The sequence below is a fragment of the Sarcophilus harrisii genome, chromosome 3, assembly GCF_902635505.1.
Source record: "Sarcophilus harrisii chromosome 3, mSarHar1.11, whole genome shotgun sequence".
Classification (NCBI taxonomy): domain Eukaryota; kingdom Metazoa; phylum Chordata; class Mammalia; order Dasyuromorphia; family Dasyuridae; genus Sarcophilus; species Sarcophilus harrisii.
Window position 1 is genome coordinate 304,511,972 of NC_045428.1, and position 20,345 is coordinate 304,532,316.

Here is a 20,345-nt window from a genome sequence, read left to right on the forward strand (position 1 = left end):
AATTATCCCTTCCTTTCCTAATTTAATTATGGTACCACCCTTTACACCCAAATCATGTACCCATTTTGACTTTATTTTGATATGGGTGTGAGATGTAGATCTATTCTGAGTTTGTGGCATATTACTTTCCATTTTCCCTGGCAATCTTTGTGAAATGGTGAGTTCTTATCCCAGAAGCTAAAGTTTAGGGGGTTATCAAATACTAGATTACTATAGTTATTGATTGTTGTGTCATGTGTATCTAATCTGTTTCACTGATCAACCACTCTGTTTCTTAGCCAGTACTAAATGGTTTTGATGACTGTTGCTTTATAACATAGTTTTAGGTCATAAAATACTATTTAAAAAAAGAATATTACCACATCACGATCTTGGTTTTTTCCATGTTTTTCAGCAAGGCAACGAGTTTTGGAGAGAGAAAATCATGAGTTAGAATTGCCAGGAGAAGAAAAGTTGAAGCTCACTGTCAGATTGCCTACAGCAAAGGATGAGGATGAAGACAATGAAGAACAAATCTCAACAGAAGTAAATATACTTTATATATGATCAATAAGGAAACTGGGTATTTTTTCTTATATTCAGGGCAGAGTTCAGGAGAAAGATGCTCCCTGGAAGCAGGAAAAATGTATGAAAGAGAGAAGTACGTATTCTTGCCCATGTTGAAAAAAGCAAGCGCTTATTGTAAGCACTTTACTCTGGGTAAAGAACCCAGAACAAGGGAATTGAAAACTAAGACTAGCACATTCCTTGATACTCAGCCTCCAAGAATCTTTATCTTCCTTCAATGCTTAGGTCAGGGGTTACCTCATAGACCAGACTGCTCCTGATTCCCACTCTTCTCTGCCCAGTTATTAGTTGTCCTCATCTCTTATAATTATTTTGTATGCATTTTGTATTTCTTTACTTCTCCTTTATCCTCCCAGTAGAATATGTTTGAGGGTAGGAACATTATGCCAAGGATCTAGAGCATTGCCTCACACAAAAGAGATGTCTAATAAATGCTTGTCGAACTGAAGGAGCCTCAGGGTTGAATAAATATAGTTGGAGAAAGGGAAGAAAGTGATGAATTTTATAAATTTCAAACCTAGAATATATATGGAACACTGTCTATTGGAAATTCAGTTGAATTCAATTTTTAAAATTGTATTTCTATTTTTTCAATTGACAAAAAATTATTTTTCTCTTCCTTCTCTTCTTCATTATAAAAGGAAAACAAGATCTTTGTAAAAGTAAAAACAAAACAAATTCCCATGATAGCCAAGATCACTGAGTACAGAAGGAAATACAACCTTGTTCCCTCAACCTACCTCTTTTATAAAGATCTAGTAAATACACCAGACTAAAGCCTAACATAAATGGAGTATGAAAGTAGGAGTCAAAGAGCAGTTGGGTGGCAGAGTAGAGACTAGGCTTGGAGTCAGGAAGCTCATCTTCCTGAGTTCAAATCTGGCCTCAGACACTATTTATCTGTATGACCCTAGACAAGTCATTAACTCTGTTTACCTCAGTTTCTTATCTATAAAATTATTTGGAGAGGGAAATGGCAAGCCCTGCCAATATCTTTGCTAAAAAAAAAAATCCCAAACAGATATGATTGAAATGACCAAACCAAAAGTAAGAGTCTACCTAATAAGAAGGGTGGAATGAACTTCATTCTGATCAGAACTGGTTTAAGGAGGGAAGAATACACATAATACACAAACAATTCAGTACAGAAATATATTCTACCCAACAGGCAAATAAAAAGGAAAGAAGTTAGGTGAAGGAGAAGGAAAGGAATAAGAATAAGAATAGGTTGAGAAAAGGATTAATCAGAAACAAAAAACTCTTTAAGAACAGGTGGGAAATGGAGAAGAAAAAGTATCAGAGAATAAAGAAGAAATACACAATGAATAATTCTAATTGTGAATGTGAATAGAATAAACTAACCTATCAAATAAAAGAGGACAACAAAATTGATTGGAAACCAGAATTCAACAGTAAGTGGTTTACAAGAAACACACTTGAAACAGAAAGGTACACACAGATTTAAAATAAGAGGCTGAAATGGAATCTATCACAGTTTAATTGAAGTTAGAAAAAAATTAAGAGGTAGTAATCATCTTGATAAAGCAACAGCAAAAATAGATCTAATTAAAATAGATTACAAACTTTTGCTGAAAGGTACTAAAGAAAATTAGTACCAACATTAAAAACATTTTACCAACTGTCATAGAATTTAAATACTAAAAGAAAGTTAAATGGATTCTAAAGAAAAATGGAAAGTAAAATTATAATGTTAGAGAATGTCAACTTAGTCCTCTTAGATACAGATAAATCTAACAAAAAAGGACAAATACAATTATAGGAAAATTAGATATGACAAAACATTGGATTTTTGTCTTACATTATAAATTTATTGATTTCAAATAGCTACAGTATTGAATATATTTATTTCCTCTGGTACTCTAGGCTGATCCCAGATGTGCTTTTCAGTGTAAAGGAATTTTCCTTAATATATGATTTGTTTTTATTGTTTTTGTTTATTTGTTTGTTTGTTTTTGGCCTTTAGGAATCTACAACCAAAGGCAGAGCACAAGAACAAGGTAACATTTCAACTTGAATGAGTCTGCTGTACATACAACAAATAAATTTTTTTCCTCATTAAATTTTAGCTTATCTTTACTGATTTTCAGTAGTGTAATATGAATGACTTAGGATGGCAAAACATAAATGGGTAAGAACCAGCAAAAGAATCTAAATGTGTTCATGTCAATATAATTTCTAATTGCTTATTCCATATTAAATCATCCTTTCTCCCAATTATTCTCTTTCTTTCCTTGAGAAATTCTGTTGGGGTTTTTTGTTTTGTTTTATTTTGGCCTTTGTTTTGTTTTGTTTTTGTTTTTAGCAATTAGCTATGTCCCATGGATGATATCCAAATGTTAGTCTAGTTTTTTTTACCTCAATTTCTTCTCCTAGTTGCCATAAGACAAAACTCCATTAACTGGAAATTGAAAATTTAACTTAAAGTAAACATTTGTCTAAAAGGTATTGGACTTTCTGAGCAAGCTCATTGATGTTTTTAATTTCAGAGAACATCTATTTTTAGCTGATTTACTCCCACTATTAGAAAATAACATGAAGAATATAACCTTTTGTTTCTGGCAAGATTGTTTGTGATCCCCATTAGGGGTGTTTTTATGTCCTTAAAACTAGGTGTATCAGAAGACCAATACACAAAGCTTTCACTGGACAGAACATTGGATGAGACAGAGGACACCTCCAAAGGCTCTGAAACTTTTCATTCTTTGGTTGCACTTAAAAATCTCCAAGATCAGGAAGATGAATATTTCCTAGTTTTGTTGGTGGAGAACATTAGTGGTCTATCAAAAGCTGAAGGAGATTTTGAAGTAGAAGCCATTCCAGAAGCAGAAGCTGCTGTGTTTACCTTTCTGAAACACATTGGTAAGATTGAGTAAAAAATTAGAAAATATTCATCAGCAAATAGTCTGAAAATTGTGATTAGCAGAAAAATGGGCTGTCCTTGAAATGCCCTTTCTGGCTATTTGCAGTAGTCTTTCTATCTCTCAATAAGAGAAGACTTAGAAGACTTAGACAGGTAGGTAGTAATAGTGCATAGAATGCTGGATTTGGACACAGGAAGATCTCAATGAAAATCTTACTTTAGATTTCAACTATGTGACCCTGGGCACATCACTTGTCTTTGAGACTTAATTTTCTCATCTGTAAAATGTCAGGGTTGAACTTCATGGTCTTCAAGGTCTGTTCCAACTCTCAATTTACTAGGCTTTAGTCAGGTATATTTACTAGATCTTTATAAAAGAAGTAGGTTGAGGGAACTAGGGCGTATTTCTTTCTGTACTCAGTCATCTTGATTGTCATGGGAATTTGTTTTGCTTTTACTTTTATAAGGACCTTGTTTTCCTTTTATAATGAGGAAGAGAAGGAAGAGAAAAATAAATGTCTGTTAATTGAAAAAATAGAAATACAATTTTAAAAATTGAATTCAACTGATAAAACTACTAAGATATCTTAATATCTTGAATTTATCAACTCTGTAGGAAGCTGACTTTTTACTCCAAAGTTATGCTTATATATATATATATATTTTTTTTTTTTGTTTTGTTTTTGGCTGAGACAATTGGGGCTAAATGACTTGCCCAGGGTCACACAACTAGAAGTGTTAGGTGTCTGAGATCAGGTTTGAACTCAGGTCCTCCTGACTTCAGAGCTGGTGTTCTATCCATTGTGCCACCTAGCTGCCCCATGTTTTAATAGGAAATGGGACTTTATCATTATGAACTGTATGTGTATTGTGAAATGATAGCAGCTGATATTTATAGAACATATGAAGATTTTAAAAGCTCTTTACTTATATTACCTCATTTGAACCTCATCCTTTAAAGGCTCTTCTGCAGTTAGTTTATTCCCATTTTACAAATGAGAAAAGAGGCTGATGTAAATTACCTGGAATCAAATACCTAGTGTCAGAGGAAAGATTTGAATTTAGCTCTCAATGGCAGCTCTAACATTCTATTTACTTAATCACAATGTAAGTGCAAAGAACAGGTCCATGTAAAGTACAATGAAGACGAAGGGGAAAAATACTTTTAGAAGCATAAAAAACTTTATAAGGAAAATGACTCCAGAACCCAGAATCTAAGGATCCAGGTATTTTAAACTAGTGAAGGCAGAAAAATCAGAAGTAAATTCATGGTCTCTCTAAATGGAGGGCTCTAGTACAAATAGTTTTTTTTTTTAATTTAATAGCCTTTTATTTACAGGATATATACATGGGTAACTTTACAGCATTAACAATTGCCAAACCTCTTGTTCCAATTTTTCACCTCTTACCCCCCCCCCCCCCCTAGATGGCAGGATGACCAGTAGATGTTAAATATATTAAAATATAACTTAGATACACAATAAGTATACATGACCAAAACATTATTTTGCTGTACAAAAAGAATCAGGCTCTGAATTATTGTACAATTAGCTTGTGAAGGAAATCAAAAATGCATGTGTGCATAAATATAGGGATTGGGAATTTAACGTAATGGTTTTAGTCATCTCCCAGAGTTATTTTTCTGGGCATAGCTAGTTCAGTTCATTACTGCTCCATTAGAAATGATTTGGTTGATCTCGTTGCTGAGGATGGCCTGATCCATCAGAACTGGTCATCATCTAGTATTGTTGTTGAAGTATATAATGATCTCCTGGTCCTGCTCATTTCACTCAGCATCAGTTCGTGTAAGTCTCTCCAGGCCTTTCTGAAATCATCCTGTTGGTCATTTCTTACAGAACAGTAATATTCCATAATTTTCATATACCACAATTTATTCAGCCATTCTCCAACTGATGGACATCCATTCAGTTTCAGTTTCTAGCCACTACAAAAGGGCTGCCACAAACATTCGTGCACATACAGGTCCCTTTCCCTTCTTTATAATCTCTTTGGGATATAATCCCAGTAGTAACACTGCTGGATCAAAGGGTATGCAGAGTTTGATAATTTTTTGAGCATAGTTCCAAACTACTCTCCAAAATGGTTGGATTCGTTCACAACTCCACCAACAATGCATCAATGTCCCAGTTTTCCGCATCCCTCCAACAATCATCATTATTTTTTCCTGTCATCTTAGCCAATCTGACAGGTGTGTAGTGGTATCTTAGAGTTGTCTTAACTTGCATTTCTCTGATTAATAATGACTTGGAGCATCTTTTCATATGACTAGAAATAGTTTCAATTTCTTCATCTGAGAATTGTCTGTTCATATCTCTAGTACAAATAGTTAGGGGCAGCTAGGTGGTCCAGTGGATAGAGTGCTGGGACTGGAATCAGGAAGACTCATATTTCTGAGTTCAATTCTAGCCTCAGACTCTGGGCAAGTCATATTATCTCACTTACCTGGAGGAAAAAATACTTTTGTGCTGTAAACTTATTTTTCTCCAAACATAAACATTGCCATGTAGAAAGAAAAACAAAAAAAATTGCCTATGAAACTTAATTTTAATTTTAAGAGTGTATTAAAATTAATGAGGTAATAACAAAATTGTTGGGGCAGCTACATGACATCTAATTGATTATAAGAAGACTGAAATTTATATAATGCTTCAAAGTATGCTGGTTTGGAGACATCTCTCTGAGTTCAATTCTGGCCTCACGCACTTACTAGCTTTATGACCCTAGCCACGTCACAACTCTTTTTGCCTCACTTCTTCATCTGTTAAAAAATGAGCTGGAGAAGGAAATGTCAAACTACTATAGTATCTTCCTTCCCCCCTGCAAAAAAAAAAAAAAATGAACCAAATGAAGTTATGAAAGGCTGTCATAATTGAAATAATTGAATAACAACAGAACAAAATCAACCTGATTAATTCCATTTCCCCCAATTATCTTTGCAACTTTATCTCCTCAATTCACTGTGTATATTACATTTTCTAGCCAAAGCAACAATTCCCTATGCCCCTTTCTCCCCCATTCACTTCTAACTCATTTTGTCTGTTCAAGTCGTCCTCATCTTGGTATGGATGATTTCCTGCCAGCTTTATTTTTGAAGTCCCTCCCTTTCCTTAAGATTCAGGTCAGATACTATTTTGCCTGACTCACTGAGCTGAAAAGATTCTCTTCTTCTTACTTCTCAAAGCACTTAGTCCACTTTTGCATTGTATAGTTACTTAGGTAGTATATGATAGTAAATTTATATTTATCTAATAGTGTATTTCCCTCCTATTAGATTGTAAGCTCCTTGAAATCAGGATCTATGTCCTATCAATATGTCTCTAGCACACACTCTTGATTGTCATGGGAATTCGTTTTGCTTTTGCTTTTACAGGATCTTGTTTTCCTTTTATAATGCACAAAGCACAGTAATAGAACATGAGTATTTTTTTAAATGTTTGTTGAATTGAAAACCAACTAGTAGTTAGTATTCAATAAATAGTAATGGTTGAACAGGATAATAATTGGCAGAGAGCCAATGGATGATCTTTGTCAAAAGAAGTCCACTTTGCTTAACCAGAAGGAGCTTCCAAGTACAACACAAGTACAGAAGTATATACCTTCCACATCTGTGATTATATCCCATAGGTTATTTTAGAAGTGGAATTCTCACCTAGATATCTTCACTTTGACCTCTCATTTTCAATTAGTTTTCTTCTAGAATGACAGGCTTAATAATGCACTAATGATCATTTTGTTTTTCTTCTTAGACATAAAGAAATTTATTGATCGTTGTTCTCAAAATCAAGTAGTCCAAGAAAAAAAGATTTTAGTAGAACCACTGGAAGAGACAAGAACAATCCTGGTGGAAAACTTGCCCCCTAATGTTAATGAAATTTATATCATTCTTTTCTTTGAAAACCCTAATAATGGAGGGGGACCAATAACCGAAATCCAGTCTTTTCCAAAGGACAATTCAGCCCTGATTCAGTTTTCTGAATGCAAAGGTAATAATATCTATTGCTAATTTTTTCTCAGTAATACTTAATTTTTCCAAATATGTGTAAGGATTGTTTTCAACATTTGTTTCTGTAAGATTTTGTCCAAATTTTTTATTCCTCCTTTTATCTCCCCACTCCTCAAGAAAGCAAGCAATCTGATATAGGTTATATATGTACAATATTTTTAAACATATTTCCATATTTGTCATATTGTGCAAGAAAAATCAGACCAAAAAGATGAGAAAGAAAAAGAAAGCAAAAAAGGTAAAAATACTATGCTTCACATTCAATTTTCATAGTTCTCTCTCTGGATGCAGATGACATTTCTATCCCAAGTCGAGAGCTAAATCTATCATAGTTGATCATAACATAATCTTGTTATTACTGTGCATAATGTTCTCCTGATTCTGCTCACTCTACTCAGCTTCAGTTCATGGAAGCATTTCTAGGCTTTTCTGAAATCAGACAGCTCCTCATTTCTTATAGGATGATATTATTTCATTAAATTCACATACTACAACGTGGTCATTCCCAAATTGATGGGTATCCATTCAAATCTCAATTCCTTGCCTCCATTAAAAAAACTCTACAAATATTTTTGCATATGTGGGTCCTTTTCCCTTTTCTATGATCTATCTATTGCTTATTTAATCCTGCTTTCCAATCCAGAAACCCTAAAACAATTGGTATTTACTTGATTATAACATTACTGAATTTTTTTTAATGTTTTAAAGTTTGTAAAGCATTTTATGTACATTGTCTGATCCTTACAACATTCTTTGAGATAGGGACTGCAAGTATGTTACAGATGAGCAAATGGGTTCATGGAATTTAATTTGCTCATAGTCATATAGTAATTAGGGTTAAAAGGCTTGATTTGAATCCAGCTCTGATTCTGAGGCTAGCCTTCTAACCACTTAGATCGTAGAGTTACTATTATATTCATTTTACAGATGACAGTACTAGGACCCAGAGAGACTAAATGACTTGCTAATGGTCACATTATTAGCAAATATCAGAGGATCATGTCCTGCATTTCACCTTCACACTATGAAGTCAGCTCAGAGATTGTGCTTAGAATGAGGCTATCTAAACTGAGAAGGCAGCTTTATGAAAAGGGATTTTATGCGGAGTCACCAGGAAAACTTAGCTTTCCCCTTGGAATATGGCAAAACTTCTCTGGAGGTCTTAATGGCCACAGCATTTCAAATAACTGATTTCTGGAGTTACTAAGAATAGCACAGGAATCTTCCCATAGAACTATAGGCTATTATGAATTAGGCATTTGGAGTCAGGTTCTAACTGGGAAATTAACATAATCTCCATTATAATATGAGAATTATTCACAAATGTGTGTATGCATGTATATGTAAATATATATAAACACAAATATATATGTATACACACACAGATGTGTGTTTTTGCATGGAAGAAAGATGGCATCTTTCTGATTCTATTCTCCCTGGCTTTTGCTGAGTTTGGGGAGGGGGATAGTGTCTGGGTCTGTGATATCATTGGCACAGAAAACTTCTACAGAAGAAATTTCCTCCCAATTCATATTGACACAATTTGTAAGTTTTAGGGAATTTCTTTAGTGACTAAAAAGGCAGTTGCAGATATAAGCTAGGAAGGCAACAGAGTTTGGGGCAAGATAGATTGATTTGATAATCATCATCCTAGAAATGGAAATCAAATCTATGAGAGCTTATGAGATGATTAAATGAAGTAGTATAGAGGAGAAAAGAACAGAGCTCTGAACAAAGCTCTTTTAGAGGGTGTGAGCTAGAAAATGATACAACAAAAGAGTCAGAAGTGGCCAAATAGATCTGATGAAAACAAGAATAAAATTGTGTCTCTAAAACTTGGAGAGAACAAAGTATAAAGGTGGAGAGAGTGGTCAGAAATGTCAAAGACTGCAGTCAAGAAGAATGAGGTTTGAGAAAAGATCAATGGATTTGGCAACTAGAAGATCATTAGTAATTTTGGAAAACCTTTTTGGTGGAATGATAATGTCAGAAACTGAATTATAATAAATTAAGTAGAGAATGGGAGGAGATGGAGTAGAGGCATCTATTATAGATTGCCTTTTTGAGGAGTTTAGCTACAGGAACAGAAGATATATAGGACAATAAGAAGGAGCATGTAAGAGGATACTTTTTCAGGATGGAGGAGAAAAAGTCATGTTTGTTGGTAGTAAGGAATGAGCCAATAGAAAAGGTCAGAATGAAAATAAGGAGAGTGGGGATGGGAAAGAAGGCAATCTGTCAGAGGAGATGGAATGAAGTGATATTATTTGAATAAACAGAGGGCTAGCCTTGGAAAGGAATAAGTATATTTCATCATCTAAGAGAGGGAAGTAGGAGGAAAAAGTGTCATAGAATGATAGGAAATGAAGAAGATGGGAAAAGGCCCTATTAACTGTTAATTATTAACTATTAATCCTAATTATTAACGGGGGGCTTTTTTGTGCTTCCTAAGACTAGCCAGTGACTAACCAGTGTAATGCCAGAGAAACTGACACAAGATAGAGATCAGAGAGTTTTAATATTTTATTTATTGGAGAGTTTAATTGATTAACTGGACAGGACTCTTGTCACCACCCAGTGGTGAATGTGAGAATCCCAGGGTTTTTTTTATAGGACTCTAGTAGGAAGAGAAACAAAGGCAGGAAGAAAAGAGTGGGAAGTCTCAGGACCATAAATTTGGTTCTAGCAGGATGAGGGGAAAACTATAAATTCTTACTAGGAGGCCAGACTCAAGATATCTGAATAAACAGAAGTAAAGATGTCAATTAGGTATCCAAGATAGTCTTATCTTTTGGAATGTTTAGAAGGGGTAGTGCAGCCCTAATGGACAGGAAAAAAGGCAGGGGGTGCATGCTGACTCAGGACAATGGAGTTATAATTCAGGGAAACTAATGCAAGGAAACTGAGGTAGAACAGTTCAAAGAGACTATGGCATAACACTAGGAAATAAAATGTGTAGGAACAGACAAATGTCAATATTTTCTATTAAGAAAGGTTTTCTGCTCCTGTGTCAATATTCAGTTAGTCCATTAGTATTTATTAAGCATCTACTAAGTGAAAGGAACTGTGTTAAGAACTGAGACTACAAAGAAAATCAAAGAATAGTCCCTGCTCTTAAGGAGCTCATGGTCTAAAAGAGAAGACAACAAACACACAAAAATGTACAAATAGCTATGAACAGGCTAAATAAGAAATAACCATTGGAGGAAAATCACTAGTTAAGGAGAATTGGGGAAAGCTTCTGGTAGAAGATTGGATTTTAATTAGGACTTAAGAAAGCCACACATATCAACCAGCAGAGAATCAGAAGGAAAGCATTCTAACCATGGCAGATAGCCAAAGAAAATATCTAGAGCTGAGAGATGGAGTGTTTTGTTGGTAGAATAGTAAAGAGGCCAGTGACTATACTATATATTGCCTCTAAATCTCTTCCGAAACCAAAAAATATACTAATCATTTGTAGTTCCATGCCAAGCATAAAACATATATAGCTATAATTAATGTAATTGTTGGCTCTAATTCTAATGCAATAGTGTCTTAGCATGTTCAGAATCACATTAATTAAACACTGAATTCAACTTAAGATACAGTTTTAGCACAACTCTATCTCAACATAATTTTTAATTTTTAAGAATTTTGTGAAATCATAAATTCACCTTTGGTATGCTACCACTTCCACAACTCATGGAAAGATCTATGCTTCTTTATTGTCTGTGTTGTAGCTCAGGTGCTTACTCTTCTCTTACAATTAACTAAACTCCATTGCTGGCTAATGAACAACAGTGAATAATTCTGGATTCAACTCACAAAAGTTCCAAGAGCTCCAAATGTTGGCTCAACAAATGTTTTTTAAATAATTGCCACTTGTTGGTGTTTTATTATTGTTGACATTTTTCTTATTGGCATTAATTATTTAAATTAGTTGTTACATTGGGAGTAATCTGATGAGTACCTTCTATTCAGGGCACTAATTTCTCCTTATTATAATCACACATAATAATACCAACTCACATTTATATAATACTTTCAAGTTTACAAACCATTTTCCTCATTGTTCTTCCTGTGATATAAATTACTTTGTAATTGTAGGTTATTCTGTAAATAAGTCTGGAAAAGACAAACAAGTTTAGGTGAGGAAGGCAGTATGGGCTGGACAAAGAGCTAGACCTGATTTCAAATCACACCTCTGTTATTGGCTATCTGTATGATCTTGAGGAAGTACAAAATAAACAAAATATTATCTTATTTGTGAAATTAGAAATGTCAAGCTGGAAAATTCAGCCAACATTTTACCTTGACAACAAGTCATTCCACTAGGGTGTAGAAGGTGAGTAATTATATAACAAGAATTTCTGATATTACTTCAGATACTTTGTACCTTATTTGGAATACAAATATACTATTTTTGTTTTGAATCTCACTGCATTTGTTTTCTAGGATTGTGAATGATTTCCCTTTAAAACAAGATTTCTAATGTTTATTGTGGTCTAGAGACTGTTTTTTAAATTAGAAGTTGAGAGGATGCCCATCAATTGGGGAAAAGGCTGAAGATATCTGAATGAAGTATTGTTGTGCTATATGAAATGATAAGCAGGCAGAAAAATATGGAAAGACTTATATGAAATGATGCAAAGTGAAGTGAACAGAATCAAGAGAATATTGTACACAGTAACAGCAACATTGTGGGATGATCAACATGATTGATCTAGCTCTTTCAGCAATACTATGATCCAAGAAAAATGCAAAAGATTTGAGATGAAAAATTCTATCCACATTCAGAAAAAGAATTGAATGCAGGTTGAAGCATACTGTTTTCCCTTCATTTGTTCATGGTTGTTTTCTTTTTACAAATGGTTTCTTTGTTTACAACATATCTATTATGGAAATATATTTTACATGACTCCACATATATAAGCTATATCAAATTGCTTACTTATTAGATATGGGGGAAGGAAAAGAAGGAGAGAGAAAATAGGGAATTCAAAACTTTATAAAACATGAATATTTAAAAAGAATTTTTTATTTCAAAGGAGACATTTTTGCTGAATAAAACCTAACTCTTCAGTGTTTTAATGGAATTCTACTGGAAAATAATCCTTTGGCAGAATTTCACTTTACAACAAATGCAGGGAAAGTTTAAATCATTCTTTAAGTAGAATATCTATATTGCATTAGTATGTCACTTTAATGAAAGTATTGTAGAATAACTTTAGAATTTTGGCAAATTTTAGAATATTGGCATTTTTATTTTTTAGAATTTGGGAATTATTTCACAATTTAAATTAATATTAATTTTCTTCCTATAAAGACAAATCCTGCCTGAATTAAGATATAACAATACAATTCAATTAAGTTTTTGTGAATTGTTTGGTTTTTTTTTTTTAAAGGTACATTTATTTGTTTCTGTTTCTTCTAGTGGTTAAAACTATACTGACAAAGAAGCTTCTCTTCAACAACAGTCCCATTTCAATGTTTCCATACTACTACAGTTTGGGTACTGCTTTATTTAGAAAGGCAAAAGCACCAGTGAAGTTGCCAGAGCCCTTAAAAATTTCATTGAAGTCTTATCTATTGAAATTCTTACAGAAAGATGATCAAATAATTAAAAACATAACCAGCACCATAGAGAACTATCACTGTATGCTGACATGGCCAAATCCCAGTTGTAAAGAAATAATACTCAGTCCTTCAGCCTCTTTAGTAAATAAAAGAAGAACAAAGAGTAATATAATCAAGATATGGAGTGAGGATGTTTCCATGAGATTCTCTTGCTTTATGTCTGAATACTAGGTCAGGAAGCACAATGTGAACTCATTGATATGGGCAGCCATTAGAGACAGCATAGAAAATAAGCGCATTTTGATTGAGTTTGAAAAGCTTCCAGAGATAGTGATCACAGCAGGGAGAATGGAGGATGTGCAAAGAACTGAACAACAAATGAAGACTCTGGTAGAAAGGGAAAAACAAAGTATAAAAGAGAACTTGATTTTGTGTCCTAGAAGGTTTTCTATTTTATGCAAGAGTGGGTTAGAAGAGACTCTCCACAAGGAATATCCAGAGCTGGAATATACATACAATGCCCCCACAAAAAGCATTTGTCTGAGGGGATTGGCTGAAGATGTATACAAAACAAAGAATGAAATTCTGGAGAAGCTACAGAATTTGGATCAGAAATCTCTCCATCTTTCTCCTCAGATCATTCAGTTTCTGCAACAAGTAAACTGTGAGACATTCTCTGAATCTCTTTTTTGGAGCTGAGAAAATTCCTGCTGTTTATGATTTGGAGGATGAAGCAGTTGTGCTGGTTGGCTCCTCTCTTCAAGTTTTTTTCTAAAGTTGAAAAACATATAAAGAAAGTCTTGGATTTTAAATGCATCAACTTGGCAGACAGTAGAATTCTTAATGATCCTTAGTGGAAAACACTCATTGATGATTTAAAGAAGAAATACAACCGCTCCTCAAAGACTGTAATAATAGAAGAGCAAAATTCAGACACTGGAGTGAAGATAATGGTTGTTGGTTATGTTAGTCCAGTAGGTGAAAGCTACCAAGAACTTTATGAATTTATAGAAAAAAACACAAAGATAGAGGAGTTAGTTGCTGCAAAATCTCTAGGAGTTATTCAGTATATGAAAGATGAAAATAAGCAAATCTGGGAAAAAGTAAAGGAAAAAAGTGTAAATGTCGATTTCAAAATTCAGACCAACCAAAAAGGTGTTTTGCTGAGTGGCCCAAAAGGAGAAGTGGTAAGAGGAGTGGACATGGTTAAATAAACACTAGATTCAATACATGTTAAAAATTTTACTATTGATAAACTAGGGGCTAAGTCCCAATTCAGAACCAATGAAGAATATTATACAAGGGAAGTAAAACAGAAATATAATTGTTCCATTTGACTGCAAGAAGATGGAGAGGAAAGCAGTGGGGGCAGTACTAATCTAATGAGCAGAAGATCTGGCAAGTAGCCAGATAACCTTAAAATCTGGTATCTTGTTGACTGTTCAGAAAGGTGACTTAATTCAGTTCTCAGCAGATGTGGTGGTGAATGCAGCAAATGAGACCCTAAAACACTATGGAGGCTTAGCAGCTGCACTCTCTAAAGCAGCAGGCCCAGAGCTACAGAGGGACTGTGACAGGATAATTCAGGAACAGGGTAGGATCCTTCCTGGATGTGCTGTTGTCTCAGCTGCTGGATAGCTCCCATATCAGCAAGTAATTCATGCTGTTAGTCCCAGGTGGACACAAGAACATGCTCACAGGTGTGTGCAGTTACTAAAAAATGCTATCACAGAGATTCTTTATCTGGCTGGAGAATTTGGGCACACTTCAGTAACTATCCCAGCTCTTAGCTCTGGGGTCTTTGGCTTCCTCTTAAAAGAGTGTGCAGACCATCATTCTGGCCATCAAGGAAAACTCCCAGCATTCCCAAAAACATAGCTTGAAAAAGATTCATCTTGTTGATTCATCCGAGGAGACAGTTCAGGCTCTTTCCAAAGCTATGCAGACCATCTTTAAAGATGTATTACTTAGCAATAATTCACTGTTCTCTGCAACATTAGAAAACCAGAAAACCACCATGAGAAAAAGTATTGAATATAGAAATGTGTTGGACTCCATTGAAACAAGAGAACTTCTGAGTATCATCTTGATGAGAGGAGATGTTCAGGATGCTAAGATGGGTATTACTATTTATCAAACACCACTGAAGGTAATTTTGAAATTTAAATAGCCTGATTCCCATGTAATTGGGATCATATATACTTTCAGCTTATGATTTTTGTTAGGTTAATGCAGATTTACTCTAAGGTTAAAATTCTACTCCTTTGAGTGTGTGGAAGCTGAAGATAAGTCTAATGACTTTTGCAGGGTCATACAATTCATAAGTGTCTAAGACAGGTTTGACCCTAACTCTTCCTGTTTACAAGTCCAGTACTCTATTCATTATACCATGTTGCCTCTATAAGGAAATTTTAGATGATCCAGTATCTATTCCTTTTTATTGATACAACTGGCAAAAACTAATTTTAGATATAGTTCCATCATTTTTCAATGATGTCCAACTATTTGAGACCCCATTTGGGATTTTATTGGCAAAGATACTGAAATAAATTTCCATTATTTCCTTCTCTCTCTCATCTTACAGATGAAGAAATTGAGGCAAACAGTTTAAATGATTCACCCATAGACATTCAGGTAGTAAATATTTGAGACCAGATTTGAACTCAGGAGAATGAGTTTTCCTGATTCCAGGTTCAGTGCTCTATCCACTTTACCCACTTAGCTGTCCAACTTTATCTAGAAAGGTATCTTTTCTAGAAAAGGAAACACTTTTTATTTTTTTCCTAAATTTCAATAGTATTTTATTTTTTAAATTACATGTAAAACAGTTTTCAATATTTATTTATTTACTTAATTATTTGGGGGGTTTTGTTTTTTGTTTTGCTGAGGCAATTGAGGTTAAGTGACTTGCCTAGGGTCACACAGCTAGGAAGTGCTAAGTATCTGAGGTCAGATTTGAACTCGGGTCCTCCTGACTTCAGAGCTGGTGCTCTATTCACTGTGCCACCTAACTGCTCCTTCAATATTTATTTTTGTAAGATTTTGACTTCCAATTTTTTTTCTAATTCCATCCTTTATCTTCTTCCTCCCCAAGACAACAATCAATCTGATGTTGGTCATGCATCTACAATCATTTTATTTTATTTTCATATTAGTCATGTTGTGAAAGAAAAATCAGACCAAAAAGGAAAATACCATGAGAAAAAGCAAAATATTAATATGCCTCAATCCATATTCAGTCTTCACAATTCTATCTTTGAATGTGAATGGCATTTTCCATCCTAAATCAATTGGAATTGTCCTGGATTAATGTATTGCTGAGAAGAACTAAGTCCATTATAGTTCAGTATCACATAATTTTGGTGTTAATGTGTACAATCTTTTTCTGATTCTGTTCACTCCACTCAGCATCAGTTCATGTCAGTCTTTCCAGGCTTTTCTGAAATCAACTTTCTCAGTGAGATTCTTATAGAAAAATAAATATTCCATTACATTCGTGTATCATAACTTATTCAGCCATTCCCCAATTGATGGGCATTCTCATCCTTTCTACCACAAAAAGAGGTGCTAAAAACATTTTTGCACATGTTTAAGTCCTTTTCCATCTTTTATGATCTCTTTGAGACACAGACCTAGAAGTGACACTACTAAATCAAAAGTTATATGTGGTTTTGTAGCCCTTTGGACAGAGTTCTAAATTGCTCTTCAGAATGGCTATATTCGTTCACAGTTCCACCAACAATGCATTGTTTCAATTTTCTTACCAACATTTACCATTATCTTGATGGAAACACTTTTTAAAAAAATAAATTTGGTCATATTTTTGTTGTTGTTCCATTGTATTGTCATGTTCAACTCCTTATGACTCTATTTGGGGTTTTCTTGACAAAGATAATGGAGTAATTTCTTTCTCCAGCTCATTTACAGATGAGAAAACTTGAGACAAACAGAGTTAAGTATCTTTCCCAGGGTCACACAGCTAGTATCTGAGACTGGATTTGAACTCTGAATCTCCTCACTTCAAAGCCAGCATTCTATTCACTGAATTATCTAGTTGCTCCAGTCATTTTTTTTTAAAGTTCATCCTTTAAAAAAATTCTTCTTAATAAAGAACTTCACAGATGGTAATCAACATGAATATACTGATAAAAACACCCAAATAAACACATAAAATAGTGAAGTTTTACTATGTACAGTTTGCGTGTATTTTATACATACATACATGCTTATATGCATACATTACATTTAACACTATTGTAACACAACTGTTCTACTTGTCTCTCTCCCCATATGAATTTAATTCTCTGTTTTTTAAGTGTTTCATTGATGTTTTCTTCTTTCCTTTCTCCATTTTTTTCATTTTTGCACTACATTTTTCAGCAACTCTAGCTTCTATTATCTTTATTCTGCATTAGTTGATAAAATTTTCCCATGTTTTCTTGAGGTACTTGGGTACACAAGGGATAAAGTACTACATCTGAAGTAAAAATGAGCTGAGTTCAAATCTAACTTTAAAGTCTACCAGCTGTGTGACCCTAGGTAAATCACCCAACCATTATCTGCCTTAGTTACAATAATAACACCTGCTTCATCAGTTGTTATGGGTATCACATATAATATTTGCAAAGTGCTTACCTAAAGGCTAAATACTTCTAAAAATAACTTCATTTTCTTGCTTCTTATAGGGCAATAATATCCTATTATATTAATATGCTCCAAACTATTCAAATTTATTTCCAGGAGGGTTTTTTTTTGCTACCATGAAAAGTGTTTCTATATTGTTTGGTTCCATTCAAAAATTTTTTTTCTCTCATTGATCTTTATAATATGTATAATCAACACCAACACTGTTGTATCAAAGGTTCTATATTGATTATTTTCACACATTTTCAAATTTTTTTCCCATGTGATTAGAAATTCATAACTCTACCAATTATGTTATCAGTAGGCATAACTTCCCCAAACTCTTCCAACACTGACCTTTTAAAAAAAAAACAACTTTGCTATAGTAAGTATGAAGAACATTTCTTGTTATTAATAAAATGTTTTTTTCTTATTCGTTATTCAACATTTGAATTTTTCTTAGAAACACCTCTCTGTTGAGGTCTAGCTTTTACTAATATATATTTTTATTCAATTCCCAAATGTTGTTCTGCCCAATGTCCATCATTTAATTAAAGGTCCACACTACAAATTCCATGGATTTATATTTTTTTCATTAGGATGCATCTACAGATAAAAATAGTTTTGTCATTTGATATATTCTTTCTAATTTGAAAAATTCAAGACTAGGGAAGAGAATCTCACTTAAAATTTGGAATATATTACAGAGAAGAAAGTTTTGGGGAAGATTACTTTGCCCTACCCTTACATTTGCAGTATCCCACTAGATCATAAATTTATTTGCAGAAGGGAATGAACAAGTATTTATCACATAGATGGATCAATGACACATATTTTGAAAACTAGAAACAAGGGATCTTAATAATCAACAGAATGAACAATTTGTGGTAGATTCATAGTCATATAATTTAAAAATGTATAGTGTAGGATTCTCCCTATCTCCCTGACCCAGCTTTCCTTACTTACTCTTTGCTTTAATTAACTCCTCTCCAATTTACCTAATTTTGGAAGGTTGGGAATTATCTTTGACTTTTTCTTCTCTCTTGCTCCTGGAATTCAATTAGTCAACAGGTCTAATTGATTATTCTTCTTGCATCCCTTCCTTTCTATTTTCCCTGCTATCACAAGAGATTAATACTCCATGTCTGGATTATTGAAATGGTTTCTTAACACAACCATTTTACAGAGAAGAAAATTAACATTTAGTTAAGTGATTTGTCCAATACTATGTAAATAGTAAATAAGACAGGATTAAAATTTAAGCCTTTCACTATATTTCTCTTGTCCTTTCACTTTTTATTCATTTCTTCCAAAAGTGATTATATTTCAAGACTCAGCTCAAATCCTACATCCTTTATTAAGCTGCTCCTTGCTATCCAGTCTGAAATGATAGAATGGAAGTGAAAAGCATTTATTGCAGCACTATGTGCAAAGTACTATGTTAAGTTTTATAATGAAAAAAGAAACTTTAAAATAGTCTCTGCTCCCAATAAGTTAACATTATAATTGGGGTAGGCAACAAATAAAAAAGAATTCATACTAGATTGTGTGCTATTTGGTGCATAGCAGATTAAAAGGACAGATATCACTCAGGGAAAGTGAGTTGGGTGACAAAACCCAAAGGACCTTGGGAAATAGCAGTAGAATATGTAGACCCCTACCAAGAATATAGAAGATCCAAAGATTAAAGTTGAGTTGAGCTATGAATTAAATTTTGCAGGAACAAGAATATGAGAATCTGTATTCAGAAGATAGTGAACATTTTTAGCTGACACACAACATGGGACAATGAGAGTTAGTTGAGAAAGGGAAATATTCATGGTTTCCCTCAGTCATAAGAGCTGATGCTACTGTCTTTCAGCAGTCTATTGGACTAGGCAGCAAGCAAGGGAGTAAGGTTTCCTTGGAGTTTGTGTCTTGGAACTAAAGTTGGAAAATCTGAATTCAAATCTGGTTTCAGACAATTATATCTGAGTGACCCTGGTCATACTATTTAACACTTGCCTGCCTTAGTCAGTCCACAAAAACTTATTAAGTGCCTATCTTGTCCCAGGTTGGGCAACTTTTCCTTCAGAAGATGAGATGTCTCAGTTCCCTCAACTGTAGAATGGGGATCATAATAACTCCTAAGGATCTTGTGAAGATCAAAAGAGATTATATTTGTAAATCACTTAGCATACTGCCTATCACATAATAGGTGCTTAATAAATGTTTGTTCCTTTCCTTCTTTATTTCCCTTTGCCACTGTCATGTGTGGCAGAAGCAGTTATTGGTTATCTCTATGTTATAAAAATTACTATTTAAATAAACATTGAGCAAATAATGTCTTTATACTGTTCCATGTCTTTACTTATATGCTGCCCATATCTTTGATATTTTAGTTTTTACATATAGGACCTAATTCCTCAACTAGATCATATGCTTTTTTATACCTTTTTTATATCTCTTTGTATCTTTCACATTACTTTGCACATGAAGATTTACTGATATGATTGTGTTTTTAATAAGTTTTTTTTTCCATTTTAGACTGATGTTATTGTAAATTCCATCCCTTTGGATTTTCATTTAAATTGTAGACCACTTTCTCAGGCCTCATTGAAAAAAGCTGGCCCAAAACTTCAGGAAGAATTAAATACATTGGAGAAAAAAGCCGTGAAAACAGGCTCTGTTCTCTTGACAAAAGGCTACAAT

The 20,345-nt window shown here is 33.8% G+C and overlaps 1 protein-coding gene across 1 annotated transcript in view; it reads left to right on the forward strand.

Annotated features, from left to right (window-relative positions):
- LOC100928016 (protein mono-ADP-ribosyltransferase PARP14) overlaps window positions 1-20,342 on the forward strand; it is a gene marked incomplete at its 3' end in the record, with an annotated part of 33,947 nt that extends 13,605 nt beyond the window's left edge. Inside the window, 10 exon segments of the mRNA XM_031961289.1 lie at window positions 395-525; window positions 2,552-2,585; window positions 3,199-3,447; window positions 7,216-7,452; window positions 12,889-13,718; window positions 13,720-13,797; window positions 13,799-14,410; window positions 14,412-14,854; window positions 14,856-15,145; window positions 20,179-20,342. Coding sequence (XP_031817149.1) covers window positions 395-525; window positions 2,552-2,585; window positions 3,199-3,447; window positions 7,216-7,452; window positions 12,889-13,718; window positions 13,720-13,797; window positions 13,799-14,410; window positions 14,412-14,854; window positions 14,856-15,145; window positions 20,179-20,342 — 3,068 coding nt within the window.
- Between the last annotated feature and the right edge of the window lie 3 nt (window positions 20,343-20,345).